At 39.0% G+C, this 15,720-nt stretch overlaps 1 protein-coding gene across 6 annotated transcripts in view; it reads right to left on the bottom strand.

Annotated features, from left to right (window-relative positions):
• Positions 1–15,720, bottom strand: part of mam (neurogenic protein mastermind) — a 90,911-nt gene that overhangs the window by 20,112 nt on the left and 55,079 nt on the right. For 3 of the 6 annotated variants that reach the window (XM_086831160.1, XM_086831164.1, XM_086831166.1), the window contains one exon: positions 2,749–4,938. In XM_086831160.1, coding sequence (XP_086687286.1) covers positions 2,749–4,938 — 2,190 coding nt within the window. Of the gene's footprint in view, positions 1–2,748; positions 4,939–5,790; positions 6,224–7,781; positions 9,295–13,167; positions 14,161–15,720 lie in introns of those variants that run through there. The other 3 variants (XM_086831168.1, XM_086831170.1, XM_086831171.1) reach the window with 3 other exon arrangements.

Here is a 15,720-nt window from a genome sequence, read left to right as displayed (position 1 = left end):
CTAGTTAGTACTAGTTAAATAAGATAAATAATCAAGTTTTGTCTACTAATTTTTAATTGATTATAGATTTTTATGCAAAAAATAAAGTTTAAATATTAAAATGCTTTATAATGATATAACAATCACTGTACTTTGAAATCTATACCTTATTTGGTCATTAAGTTCACAAGATACATAGGAAATATCAAGATTGGCTCTATAATTCCCAAGTGGTTCTAGTCAAGGATACAAGAAACTAAGGTTTAATCTTAATGATCAGTAAATATTAAATAAATTAAATATTATTATTATTATTTAATTAAACAGAAAAAGAAAGTTTATCTAAGCAATTATTGTTTAAACATTACTTTTGTTTTGTGAAATTTTACAATTTGGAGAAAGTTTTTTCTTGACTTAATTTCTTTTTTATATTACATCAAAATTTCCCTCTGTGTAACTGGCTAAAAGCGAACAAAATGCCATTGCCGTGTCCCTTTTTTTCGGACCAGGCCCAAAAACCCAAAAGTCTACTCGCTCTTTCTATCTCTCTATTCCCCACTCAGCACCGGAGATTCTCCCATTTCTCCTTTCTCCCTCTCCCTCTTCCTCTCTCTCTCTTTCTACTTCTCCTTTATGCTTTTTTGGCTGTTCTCTGATGAAAACTACTCAGCGACATGAAACTTAACTTAAAAAGTTTTGCACTTTCATTTTGTAAATGAAATGCTGTTGTTGCCTTCTCCCCTTGATGTTGTTGCAGCGAAATAACAGGAAAACAATTTGGAGCGGATAATGAATATGGGTTAGGTTTAGTGCATTTTTCGTATATAGCCAAAGGATTGAGGGATATATGTTTGGATGGATGGATGTGGCCAGGGAATATTGCTTTTGTGAGGCAGAGAGAGAGGGAGTGGGAGTGATTCCCGGAAAAGCCGCCTCTAAAAAGGCCAAAAGACAGGCAGGGGGGTGCAAAAAAAAATCGAGGGGTTTTGGGAGCAATGAAGTGATGAATGCATTTACTATATGAATGAGTGATTACGGAGAAGCCAGTGAAATGTTCATGGGGCCATGCACTTGGGGGTTGGTTGCCGAAAAAAAACGAGAATGCACAATAAATAAGGCTCAAAGGAATGAAGGAAATATGCTTTTTTGGTAACAAAAAGGGTCAGTAAAGGGTGTTGGTAAGGAAAAATAATGAAAACTGTGATCGTTTCTAAATAATTTGAAAGGAATTAAGCCTGTACAAAGATGTATTTTCAAAGTTTTCCATTAAAAAATAGTTTTTTGATAAGAAAACTCTGAGCAAAGGCTTCCTATTGATCGAATACACCATCATATATTAGAAAATTATATAAACTTGATTTTTTATTAGTAAAATATATTCCCATTTGTATTCATTGTAAGCTGTCTCATAAAAAGCCACTCAATCTTCATGAATTTTATTTGCCAGTTTCGTTTACTTTTTTTTTTGGGCTATTTAAAACGATTTTTATGGCTTCTGACTTTTTTCTAATTTTTCCTTGTCTGCAAAAACCATTCTTCTTTAAGTTAAAGTCTAAAAAAAGTGTCCTTTAACAGGAACATTTGTGGGCATAAAAAAGAAAACCTGACGGGAAAATACAGCAATAGCAATCCATGTTCAATCTTCTTTTTGCTGGTCGTGGACGTCTTTGGCCCCGCTTTTCCGCTCCGTTCAGTTGTCGCTCACGTAATGAAAATGGCGCACATGGAACTCGGGGAAAATCCAAAGGGGGGAGGGGTTGAGTGGGTGGAAAGCGGGGGAGGCAGCAGCGGCAGAAGCCGAAGGACAGTAGGACCCTCGCTGACTGCCGAGGATTCACTGAAGCCGAGCGCCAGGTCGCCGAGCAATTTTATGAACAGATGTGTGGTAAAATTAATGGACAGAGATAAACTCGGCCGGCGAGTGGGAAATGGAAAATCGAGGGTTAAACGCAAAGCAAGACAGAGAGAGAGAGAGAGAGAGAGCGCAACAGAGAGTGAGCGCGGAAAACTCCCCAAGACAAAGAGAGAGCGAGAGAGGGAGAGCGGGAAAAGCGGGCTTGTTTGCCCAACATGATTTATGATCCTTTACCCCACAAAAAGCCAAAAAAAAAAGAGAAAAGAAAAGATAAATAAAAGAAAAACAAGCAATTCGTATCAACGAGTGAAATGCTCGAGTGGCAAATCCAAAACTGAGTTCCACTCAATGCGTGTGGAAAAGCCACCCCCTAGGAGCTTTTCCGTCGTTGCTGCTGCTGCTGCTGCTGCTGCTGTCAGGATTTTCGTGAAAAGCTGTTGACTTCGTTACGCTGATAACTTAAATATGCATGGAAATTTACATACGTGTCAATGGCATTAAGTAGCGTTATGTTATTGGATAAGCTCCATTCTAGGCAACAGTCCTGTTCTGCTTTATAGGTTTTCCTTTTCGGCAAAAGGGGTTTTATATCCCTTAAATAGAGCTATCTGGGGGGTATTTCTTACATGGAGGGGTATATTTAATTAAGGTTTTCCCATAAACTGTATATGTATATTATATGAAGAAAGTTAGGGAATGACCTTATAGATACGAATACAAAACCTCTGCCTAATATATGGAAATTATCTTTATAGAAAGAATAGATTTTTGTATACAAAATTCCGACCATGGTATCTCTGAATATAAGTTTAAGGACTTGTATACATAATTAAGATTTCTTTCAAACTTTCCCTAGACTTTCTCTTCACTTATAACACTAATATGATATTTATATTGTTCTTTCTGAAACTCACCTGAATGCCATGGGCTCCTCCTCCCTGCTGGCTAATGTGTAGCTGCTGCGTTTGCTTCATCTGCAACGTGGTGGTTGTTGCCTGTTGTTGCTGCTGCTGCTGTTGCTGCTGCGGCGTGTTGCCGGCATTGCCACCAGGGCCGTTGTTCGGATTGTTTTGCTGCCCATTGCCATTGCGTTGCTGCTGCTGCTGTTGCTGTTGCTGCTGCTGTGGTCCGCCGCCGGGTTGTTGCTGCTGCGGCAGGTTGCCTGGCTGCTGCTGCTGCTGATTGCCATTCGGGCCGCGAAGGAAGTTGGCCGCTGCATTGGCGTTTTGGTTGCTGAAGGGCGAGTATTGCTGTTGCAGTTGCTGCTGCTGGGGCACCTGTTGCTGCTGCTGCTGCTGCTGCTTGTTGAACTGGGGCACACCTCCCATTTTGGGCTGCTGCTGCTGCTGCTGGTGATGTTGCTGCTGCTGCTGCTGCTGCATGGCCTGCTGCTGCTGCAGACGCTTGAGATCGAAGTCGTTTTGAGAGGAATAAAATAGCTCCTGCTTAATGTCCAGGAAACTTTGCTGCACATTCATTCCAGCTCCGGGACCCGGACCCTTCTGATGGAACTGAGGCGGCAAATGTTGCTGCTGCGGCTGCTGTTGCTGCTGCTGCTGCTGCTGGGGGTTGTTGGGGCCCAGACCAAAATCATTGGGAAAGCCGCCGCCGTAGTCATTGTAACGATTCGGCTGACCTTGCCCCATCATCTGGCCATGCTGCTGCTGCTGCTGCGCCTGCTGTTGCGCCTGCTGCTGCTGTTGCTGGGGATTCATGCCATGAGGTGGACGCGGGAATCCACCCATTCCGCCCATGGCATTCTTGTGCTGATGCTGTTCCGCCATTTGCTTGAGTGTCTGAGCGGCCAGCGGATGCTCGGACATGAGATTACCAGAGTTGCCGGCAGAGTTGGGGGCAACATTGGAAGCCACATTGCCTCCGCCACCGCCGCCGTTGTTTGGACCATTGGGAAAGCCACCACCGCCGCCGCCTTGGTTGCCGCCGCCACGCATCTTCATTCCTGTATTATCGCCGAGATTCAGGCCAAAGCCACCGAAGCCATGTCCCAATCCACCCTCCGACTTCACATTCAGGCTATTGATCAGATCCTGGGCATTCGGTGGCTCCACCTTGATGCCGTCCTCGGTCTTGATGTCCAGCAGCGGCTTTTCATCGAAGCCATCGAGGAAACTGGGATTGAAGTCCTGCAGGTTATTGATGAGATCCTTAAAGGTGTCGTTGTTCTCCGAATTGTCGTCACCGAGGAGATCCGGAAAGCCAGGGAACTGCCCACCGCCGCCATCCTTGTCCAGGGAACCGAGATCCGGGAAATCATGATCCGGTTCTCGTTTGCATTCCACCAAATTGGCCAGATTGCCGAGGGCGGACTTTTGCTGGGCGGACATCATATTGGGTGGCAGACCCAGGTTGCCTAGGTTACCGCCGACTCCCAGGTTGCCAACATTGCCACCAACGCCGGGACCCGTGGCCATGCCACCGGGTCCGCCGCCCCTTCCATTATTGCCGAGGCCTCCCAGTCCGCCGCCTTGCTGCTGCTGCTGCTGGTGATGATCACCTCCGTTGCCTCCGTTGTTGCCGTTGCCACCACCCCCACCGTTATTATTGGCTCCTCCTCCTCCGCCGCCGCCGCCTCCTCCTCCGCCGCCGCCTCCTCCGTTGTTACCGTTCCCGTTGCCACCACCACCTCCGCCTCCTCCAACTCCAACTCCAACTCCAACTCCTGGTTCGCTCTTCACCGAGGTGTTGGTCAGCGCCTTCACTGTGACATTCGTGCTGATCTGTTGCGGCTGTGAATTTGCCGCTGATGTGGTGAACTCCAAATGTTGCACAATTTCCACTGAGAATTTGCTTAGATTTTCCGAGCCGTTGTTGTTGTTGTTGTTGTTGGTGTTAGTATTGCCATTGCCATTGCCATTGTTGTTGTTGTTGCTATTCGCATTGTTCGCGTTGTTGTTGCCGCCGGTATTGTTGTTGCCATTGTTGTTGTTGTTGGCATTGGGATTGCCATTGTTGTTATTTTGGTTGCTATTGCTGCTATTGTTGTTATTATTGGTGTTGTTATTATTGGGCAATTTGTGCGGCGGCTCAAAGTTGTCAGCGCCATTGTCAACATCCTCCGCAGGTCGTTTCAGGAATTTTTGTTGCTAAAAATAAGAGGGGGGAAAGGGAAGAAATAAATGGAAAACATTTAGTAAAATGTAATAAAAATAATATATATTTACAGAAATATTTGTATTTGGGAATGTTAATTAAATTTCAGTTTATATTTAATAGATATAATATAAACTATTTTTATTTACTGAACTACTATAAATTCTTAATGCTTATTTTATTTTAACAAAGAAGTAAGATGATTAGTAATGAGATTTTTAAACTTTAATTTGTAGAAATAATTTGTCATAAAAAAATATATTGATAAATACATGTGCTATAATAATGGTATTCTAATTTCAGTCAGAAGCTTGTAATGCAGTGAAGGAGTTATTTCCGACCCTATAAATAATATATATCCTTGATCAGCATTAAAAGGCGAATCGATCTAGCTATTTTTTAAAGAAAACAAAATTTTTTAATTTTTGTCGATTTTTAGAAAAAATTATAAGGGGTTACATCATTAAAATTTGCAAAAATTGACCAAAAATTTTAGGTTTTAAACTGGGTATGCAGTTTTGTTAACCTTTTAAAAACTAACATAGGACAGCTTTCCGAATTAAATTTAATGCTTTTTTGGCTTAGTTATGAGTTTTGTAAACTTAGATTTGTCGAAAATATTGTCTTACAAAAGTATTGATATGTATTGATTCAAATCCGAAAATTTTAACTAATTTATGATTGATTTTCAAACAGCAAGGGTATATAAACTTGATTAGATAAAGATATATGTATTAAGAAAATTATAAAAAGTTTTATAGAAATACTTAATATAATTTAAAATATCACTATATACTAAGATAATTCATTATTTAAATAATAGCGTATTATCCATATTTTCTTACCCAAATATTCATAGATAATTATTTTATGACTTTTACTGGCTTAGGCAAAGTTATGTTTCGAGTTACTTGAGTTGTTTAGAAGACATCAAGAGTCAAGGAGACGAGATTGGGGAAAACACTTCGATATATATAGACACAAACACACAGAGTTTATATAGTTGCAACTCGATTTCGATATCGGAGAATTGTGGGGAGACTTTAGGCTGCGAATCGATAGGGGGAGCTTATCCGTCCAGTGTTGGAAGGCGACGTCGACAGTGTTGAGCAGCGTCGACAGTTTTGCATTTTGTTGCGTTTACTTCGCGGGCGCATTTGGCTTTTGTTTTGGTTTATTATTTTCTTTTTTAGTTTGTTCTTTTCTTATTTTGATTTTCTTCACAGTTCTTTGCAGATCTTTTGTTCTGTTTTTTTGATTGTAATTTGATTTGTTCAGCTGCTCGTACGAAATTACACATAAATTATAGATGTATGTATACATGTACACAAATATATAATGTGTATATGGAAGAGTCGCACGATTCGATTAACACTCGACAACAAAACAATGGCAATAGCAACAATAGCAAATATCGCTGACTTGGCAAGAGTAATCGAAAGAAATTCACTCTTTGCAAGACGTGCACAAATTATTGAAAAGCCTTAGCGAAATTTCATGAAAAAAATGGCAAGTGCACACAAAGGCATAAAAAAATGTATATTACAAAAAGTAAAAATAAAAATATAAAAAAAATCAGAAAATATACAACAGAGAGGTGGCAAGAAGCAGAAACAATAACATAAAAGGCAAAAGACACTTCTAATCAGTGGCAGCGACGTCGACAGCGACTGCGACTGCGACTGGGAAAAAGAGAACCAGAACACCAGCGAATGTATCTGTGTGAGCGATTTTTATTTCGAGTCAGTGTGCGTTATGTTGGCGTCGGCTCTGCCTTTTGTTTTTGTTTTTCTTACTGTTCTGCTTTACTTCAGCGCTTATGGGATACCCATTACTTTTTTAGTTAGGTGAGGGTATATCTACTCTTGACTAGCAAGAAAAGTATCTTAAAGATAATATTATTTAAACATCTGATTAAACAGAATTTAAAGGAGAATTCAATCCCAATACGTAGTATCTGTTATTCAATAGAAGTCTATTGAATTATATACTATAATTTTTGGGATAAACACAAAATTTTGATAAACAACATTTACCATCACATTTTATTAAATTTATTAAAGCGAAGTTTCAGAAAACTTTCCCTGAATTTGAATATACTTGGATCTATATTAAGATCTAGAAAATGAAGTCAGATTTTGTAATAATTCTAGATATTAGTTATTGTCAAACTATATATATACCTATCTTAGGCATCCCTAGCTATTTATTTGTATATCTTAGAACATTTTCCAGAGTTTTCTTAATATTTTCTTGATAATTTCTCATCCACAGCAATATCTTACCCCCCATTAAAGACTAATTACTAGATTTCAACTTATTTAAGGTGTCGTAAAAACTCCACTCGAAAAAGCATTCCCCCTAACTTCACGCTTGTAAAGTGAATAGCAGAGAGAGAGAAAAGAAGACGAAGGCGAACAGAAAAATAAAAAAAGAAAACAATCACATTTAAATCAGAATGTGTTTGCTTTTCTTTTTTTCTCCGCCAGTTTTTCTTTTTATTTTCTTGCAGGCGTAGCGCGCGCGCGACTTTAGCTGTTTATTTTGTTTTTAATTAATGCAAAATGTATACAAAATAGCCGCGAATAGGCGCAGCCACCAACACAACACAATGACACATGTGTGAGTGGGGTCGCGAGGTGTGCGAGTGTGTATCTGAATCCGTGAGTGAGTTGCGAGTTGTTGTGAGTATCTGTGTGTGAATATATAAAACTTCACTTTGCAAAAGCTGAAGCAGAGGACTCTATGCGGTTGCAAGTGTGCAAAATAATGTTGCGAAGTGATTTTTGGGAACAACCGCAAAGTAACGCTTTTCTGGCCAGCAAAAAATATTTACCACAATTTTCTCAGATTTTTCAGGTAGCTTCACTTTGCTATAGTAGAAATTATGTTGGAAAAGATACAAGAAACAAAGGGTATAGGCTTCAGAGATGCCTAAAATCTAAGACAAATGTTTTCTTTTTAAGAAAAACATTCAAAATATAGATAGCTAAAGAATTATTAAAGTTCAGAAAGTCAAAGACTATATAAAATACCATAATTTTAGCAAACATGCTCCACTTTTTTATATAAAAATATCCTAAGTACCCTTAAGACTTACAAGGTATCAACTTGCATAACAAATAAAGTTAAATAAATAAATATTATACCCCCAGAATCAAGGGCCACGCCCGTAAAGCTAAGCCCAATCATTCCCAGAGGATTATCCTCTTCAATGTTCACTCTCTCATAGTCATCGATAGCCACTCAAAAGAGGGTTAAGCCACTCAATGGAGGGTTAAACAATTACGAATAGCCAAGATACTATTCCTCCCAAAAAAAAACTAATGAATAACAGAGTGAATACCAGTCACTCTCATTCACATTCGTTTAATAAGTTTATGGCACTTTACAACACTCGAAATGCAATGCCATCTCTTTCTGTTCCCCCATTTCTATCTCTCTCTTTCTCTAGGTTACTCTTTGCACTGTATTTCTCGGTTCGTTTCGATACACGCGCCAACACTTTTCCCACTTTTCCCTGGCTCATTATGAATAAATGACGTTTCATAAATTTGTTTTTCTTCCTCTACGCTGCGCTACCACACACACCATCGATCATGTCGTCTCTTTCGCTTGCCCCCCGCGTATCTGCATCTGCTGTCTCTTTCGCTGCCTGTAGTTGTATCTGTATCTGTATCTGTATCTGTATCTGTATCTGTGTTTTTGCTATCTTTCGATGGAAACGTGACACAAAGAATGCAAACTTGCGTTGACCAGAAGCGCTGGGAAAGAGAAGCCCAAATATGTAACCCCTGCCGGAGAGAGAGATAGAGATAGACACGGAGACAGAGACAGGGAGAGAGAGCAAGCTCGCACAATTTACAAACTTAAAAGTAATTTAGTTTTTTACGACTCCACTGCGGTAATAAAAATGTTTTTCCCTCTACGTATTTTGCCGCCACCCTCACCTATAACTATAACTATAGCATAGTCCCGTGTACCCTCTGACCCTGTCTCCTTCCAAACAACCCCTTTTCTGGCCCTCTTTACCCCCTATTTTCGCCCCCTAATTCCCCGCCATTTTCCCACATTTACTGCATTTACATTTATCGATGCGTCTTCGCCTTTGCCAACCATCCTCATCTTCGCCATTGCCTTGGCCTCCGTCTTCTTGGCTTTTACGTCCTGATGTCCTGGCACTGGGGCTTAATAACTTTGTTGAGCTGGGGGGGGGGTATGGGGGTGGGTTTGGCCCCTTAAGGGTCTGATGTCTGCGAGGGGTATTGGTCGAAATCGAAGGTTACCAAGATGAAGTACTGGTCATACAGTGGGGAAGGAGTATAAGGAATCAAAGATGGAGAGTCAATCTACAAAGAAAGTTCTATAAATTCCCAAAAACTATTATAAAAGTGTTAATTTCTGGTATGTATCTATGAATTATGAATCTTAGGTTGTCGAAAACATTTTAAAATTGTAAAATCATAATAAAAACTTGTTATTTGTTGTATAAATTAGTTGGACATTTCTAAGAGATTCAAAAACATGAAAATGCTGCTGAAAAGTAGGCTACAAATTTGGCTTCACTGCATTTTGATATAAAATATATTATAGCCTTGTTAGATTTTTTCTCTTTCTATTAAAAATTACAAAATAACATGTGCTGCAAGGTAATTTGTAATTTAATAAATAAAAATTAAAAAACTTGATCCTTTTTCGATAAAAAGTTATTTTCTACTATCAGCTTCCCATTTCATTTCTCTTCTAATAATAATAATTTGTTCCAAGCTTTTATCGTTTCTGTGACCATATTTTAATGTTCTATATATGTATTTCATGCTGTAAAAAACAAAAATCAAAAGAAAGTCAAACATTTCACAGCCTATGGACTCATTTTCTATCTATCTTCGTCAAGCCCCTGTTCCTTCCTTCCCTCTTTTGATACATTTTCTTCTGTTTGCTTTACGCGCAAATGAAATAAAGCAACTGAAATTATGCCGCGAACCTTGACACATTAAAAATAAGCAACAAAAAGCGTGAGTAAGAAGACATTGCCACCTCACCATCTCCCTCGCACTCGCTCTCCTGTCTCTGTCTCTCTCTCTACCTCCACTTTTGCTAGTAAATATTTTCTGCGTGTAAAAATAAAAATTGTGGAAAATGTTTCTTTCTTTTTTTTTTTTTCTTTCCACGTTGACGACGCTCATGTGTTTTTGTATGAATTTCATTTCATTCCGTTTTCATGATTCCAATGCATGAAACAAAAAGAGAGCAGCAAAGTAGCGCGCGTCCAACGCGTCGTATGATTAATGCGAATTAGCGGCGAATTCAAACCGACACTCTTGGCCGCTCAGCACCAGGAAAATACAACAAAAACAACAAAAAAAACATAGCTATATAGCAGCTCGACCCAAAACGGAAATCGTCTCATACCCAACAACAACAACAACTGCAACATAGAGAAAAACACATCAAATGTTTCGTGGAAAGCCTTCGGTTTGGCTTTCGTGTTTTGTTTGATTAGTTCGGTTTGCTTGGCCAGTTGCTACTATATAAACTATATAGTTGAGCTGAGGGACAGGAGAGAACTGAAAGATTATGGTAATGGAGGAGCAGAAGGAGAAGAAGGAGAAGGAGGAGGAGTTTCCATGAAAATGGGATGCGGAACAAGGCCAGTGCGTAAAAGAGGAGCAATCAACAAGATTACAGGGTATTGAATGGTAGCTTATACTCGCTCTATAGAGCTCTTTTTCTCAACAGTAAAATCTAGAGACTTGTTCTAATTAATTAATTTTATTTTCACATTTTTTTCCCCAGCTTCAGCTCTTTTTTTCTCTACTCTTCCCATCATTTATGCACAACAATTAATTAAAAGTGTAACTTAAAACGTCCGCTCAAGTGTCAGTGGGGGGTGGCAGGTACCTCCGTAGTGCCACCAATTAATTCCTGGCTATTTTAACCATTCCTTATCCCCATAATATATATATATATATATAAATATATTTCACTCCCCCCTCGACAAGGACAACACATGGCGTATGCGTAATGTTTTTGGCCTTGTTTAGCGCCGCTCGCTTACTCGCATTACATTTTCCATACTATTAATTTTTTGCACATTATTAAAAAGTGGGTGGTGCTGGTGGTAAATCGCGTTAAAAAAATATATATATATGAAGTGAATTATAAATCATTATTCAACTCATTTAACTGAGCTGGGGCGAGCCCAATGGGAAATTATGTTTGCCAAAAATTAATTAAACAACAGTAACAACCGAGGAAAAGCAATAAAAGTAAGATTAATGTAGTCCCACTGACAGCGACGCCAGCTGAAGCAGAGGCAGTGGCAGCGACGTCAGCAGAGGCAGAGGCAGCAGCATCAATTTCCGCAACACCAAACAGCTAAGCCAGATTTCTCGGTTTGGTTTTCAGTTTTGGCTTGTTGCTCGCTCGTCTCGCAAGGCAATTGTTGCTATTACACACTATTGCCCACTGCCACGGGGCAGTGCTTGTGTGTCTCGCCAGAGAATTCCAAGATTCCAACCTGCTGTTGTCTCTCACTATTTAATTATATACGAGAGAGAGAGAGGGAGAAGACAAAAGCCTGAGGAAAATGGCCAAAGAAGGTGGAAAACTCTGGGAATGCTCTGGGTGAGAGGTTAAACAGGTTCAATATTATATATTGTATTGTAATATTTGTTGGAAGATATATCTTTTCTAGAATCAAATTCATTGTAATTCAAAGGCTTCTGTTTATCGGAATCTATTTGTAGTGATTTATCGATCTCGTATTTTCAAGAATGTCTCTAATTAGAGGCGTGAAATTATCGAAATTTCTTTATAATCTATATAATAGTATATTCTATATAATTGATAAAGCAAAGATTCTATTGTTTATAAATAAAAGGCAAATATAATGACTAAGTAAATAAGTCGAAACTCATGTAATTTAAAGGTTTCAATTTATCGAAATATAACATAATGTAATTTATCGATCGTAAGGTAAATCAATTAAAATGAATATTTTCATTTGGAGATTAACATTTTGTAGAATTGTTAGTGATTTATTATTGCGTTTGCAGCAAGTTTAAAAAATCATATTCATAGTAGAAAATAGTATAGTAAAAAGAAAGTAAATAGACTTTATAACTTGTATTTCTCGAGATGGTATATATTCGGTTTTTTTTATTGATTTTTTATTGATTCTATTCTCTCAAAAATAGAGCGAGTATTATCGATAAATTTATATATAAGATAAGTTTGCACATTTTCGATATTTAATTGAAAGACAAAATAAGTTTCCTATCGAATGAAGATTTAATTTCACTGTACAGTAGTTTATCGATTAAAATCTATAGTACAACTGGCTCTCCAAAGGCTTTTAGACATATTTCTATAAGACTCATGATAAACCATATTATTATTATCATTATTATCCATAAATTTTCTAAAACTTTTACCATGCAAATAATCCTAGCCAAATGTGGTTTAACATCTCCATACTTTGCCATTATAAAATCCACAATAATAATAGAACTTTAAATCGGGGCAAACAAACTAATTAACCAAATGCATATATCTAACGCTAATTAACCCCCCCCCCCTCCCCGAAAAAAAAATTAGCATAATTCAAAGCCGTTAATCGGCCCAATTGTTTCGCCATTGCGGCAATATGCACATCTGCTATAGCTACTGCCATGGATATGGATATGGATATGGATATGAGTGTGAATATGAATATGTAAGTGCACAGATGCACAGTTCCAAACGCGTTCTACTTCATGGCACTGTGAGCATGCCCCACTTTTCGGTGAGGGCATAACAAACGACCAATGGCTCCTCCTCCTCCCTCTCCCTCTCCCTCCCCCTTTTGCCAGCTCACTTCTTGGCCACTTGTCTAAGCAAAATGCGTAACACACACAAGTACCAAGAGAAATCAAACAGAAAATCACTTTGGATTTAGCCAAAAAAAAAAACAGAAAACAAAAATAATGTTCACTTTGATATTTTAGCAGAGAAGAAAAATCATTAAAATCATAATTTATGCTGCACAAATTTATGAAAAACAAAAAATCAACAGAGGAAAAATTACTGCAATGTAATTAATGGTTTCAATTGAGCGAAAGAGTGGGAAAATCACAGACACAAACACATATACAATTTCCTTTTCTGATTTATTTAGCACTTTTGATTTATGATTTTTAATTTTTGGCCATTTTACGTCGTGAATCTTATGTGAATCTTACCAAAAGTCTGCGCCGCACCTAATAAATCTGCATTTGCCATGCATAATTTCTCACCGAATAAAATGTCAAATAAATAAGCAAAATAAAAAAATATGGAAATAAAGATGTGCTTGAGGAAATTTCTCAGACAAAATTCTTAAAAACAGGATTGAGAGAAAACCGAAAAGAAGTTGCTTAAAAATTCACCAAGGTTTTATGGGCATTTCTTTAACTTAATTAATCATGTTTCAAGGGAATTTGCAGTGATAAGAGTCGCATATATTTATTTATTATATTTTTGTTATACAGTTTTATAATCTTGTTATACTGATTGATCATTAAATATTCATAAAAGTGTTGTAATGATTTGTATAACATCACTGATAACTATAGGTTCCCCCTTTTTTCTTTTATTTGTTTGTTTTTCTTCTCACTTTTCACTTTTCCATTTTGATTTTTAAGTATATTCGCATTTTGTAATATATTTTTGAGCACTTCACTTCTTTTTTTATTTGTTAATTAAGTTTAAGGGCCTTTTAAAATGTAATTTTTGTTTATGACTGTGTTGCTAATGTCACTTAATGTTGCTGCTGCTGTTCGTTGTTGTTGCTGTTGCTGTCATTGTTTTGATGTTGCTGTTGTGTTTTGTTTCAATTTTTTTTACGCCCGAACCGCATACGAAACGAAAATTAAAAAAACACAAAAAAACCAACGCACAGCTTTTCTTTAGCTTGTGTTTTTTTTTTTGTTGCTGCTGCCTGCTGCCGTGCGGCAATTACTGCTGTGTTGCTACTGCTAGTGGTATTGCTGCTGCTGCTGCTGCTAGTGCTGCTGCTTTAGCTGCTGCTGCTGCTGTAGTCGGTTGAGTACTGGCACGAGCCGCTGTCAGCGAAACCAAACGAGCCGCCTTCGACCGACGAGCGACGTCGACGCCGGCAGCGAGAAAGTTTGCGTTTTGCATTGTTGCAGCGCTGCTGCTGCTGCTGCTGCTGCGAGTGAGTGTATCTTGCGAGTGAGGCAGAGGTGGGGAGCAGAGAGCGAGTAAATGTTAATGCGGGGGTGCTCTTAACAGCGCACTAACATGGCCATGTTGATAAGCCTGCTGCTGTTAGCATGTTGCATGTCAGTCTCTCACTCTCTCGCTCTTTCGTGCTGAAACCAATTCGTTTGTCATTTGTTTAATGACACAAATATTTGCACAAAGTGTTTGCATTTATGTATGCCGCAGCGACAACCTGCCACAAGTCCATCGTTTTCAATTTCCATTTTTCCCATTTTTCGGCGTCAGCAAAGTTTTCCCCTCAATTTGTATATTTGTGCCATAAATTTTATTACCACTAATAGACTAATAATAATCCGGCTAATGATCGTCGGCGGCGGGGCAAGTTTCTCCGCAAGCTTTCAGGGAAATTGAATTCGTTGCTGCCGCCAGGCTTTTCATGGCTCTTAAATTGGGTTGAGCCTACAAGGACACTTGGGGCAGGCAAAGCTACCCCCGGCAAACGGCAAATAACATGAAACAACTAAATAAGGAAGTGACAACCGGAAGCAGGAGGAGGCTAAGGAATTTTCACTCAAAGAGGGGGATCCCAGGAGTCACTCAAAAAAAAAAAGGTTTCTGAGTGAGACCATCGCACTCACTCTCTTTTTCTCGTTGGTTCTTTTTCTTTCTTTCTTTTTCGCTCGCTGTTATGTTACAAAGGCAACGACACCGGCCGGCTGAAACTAGTTAAGGCCACACCAGCAGGCAAACAACCCTCTTTGCTGGCCACAGCCTCCCCCTCGATGCGACCACCCCCCGCCCGGCTCCTTCCCTGGCAGCTTAACCTATAAAAATTCCGCAACCACAACAACAGCAACATCAACACAAATGGGAACACACACGCACAAGCGCACACACACACACACACACACCAGATCCACTCCACTCCACAGAACACAGAGAGAGAGAGAGAAATATGTTCTTATGCCTTTGAAGCTCTCTCTCGCCAAAATCTGGGCGCCTGTTACACACGCAACGAAGTTGCCAACACAACCTCACACAGCACAATTCACGCACACTCGCAGCAGAGCGTGTGTCTGCTGCTGCGAAGCTGTTGCTGCGGTCATGTTGCTGTTGCTGCTTGTGAGAATGCTGTAAGTTTACAAATAATAGCTAAAATTTGTGACAAAGAATAAATTAAAGCTTTCTTAAAGATTTGAGGGGAAAAATAAATTCATTTTAGCTTAGCATAATTAAATTTAATTTAAGAAGAAAGCAGTTATTTAAAGGAAAATTTAAATTCAATGAATTAATTAAATAAAACATTAAAAAAAGCCTTCATTCCTCAGTATTACAAAACAATCTGGCTAGAAAATAACTGTCAAAACATCTCAAATTGCTGCTGTGTCAGTGCCGTTCATTTGTTTGATTTTGTTGTGATTATGCGCAGTGCTTTGACGCTGACAGAGCAGTCAACGGCAGCAGAAGCAGAGGCGTCACTGTAGTCAGCGACCCATGGAGGGCATTTGGGAGCAGCAGCAACAACAACAATTCCACTGAAAACGTCCAAAGTTGAGATACTTTTGGACAAT

This window comes from Drosophila serrata, unplaced genomic scaffold (assembly GCF_035046125.1).
Source record: "Drosophila serrata isolate PLE 108 unplaced genomic scaffold, ASM3504612v1 contig_26, whole genome shotgun sequence".
NCBI classification, from domain to species: Eukaryota; Metazoa; Arthropoda; class Insecta; order Diptera; family Drosophilidae; genus Drosophila; species Drosophila serrata.
This window is presented reverse-complemented; position numbering and strand designations above follow the sequence as displayed.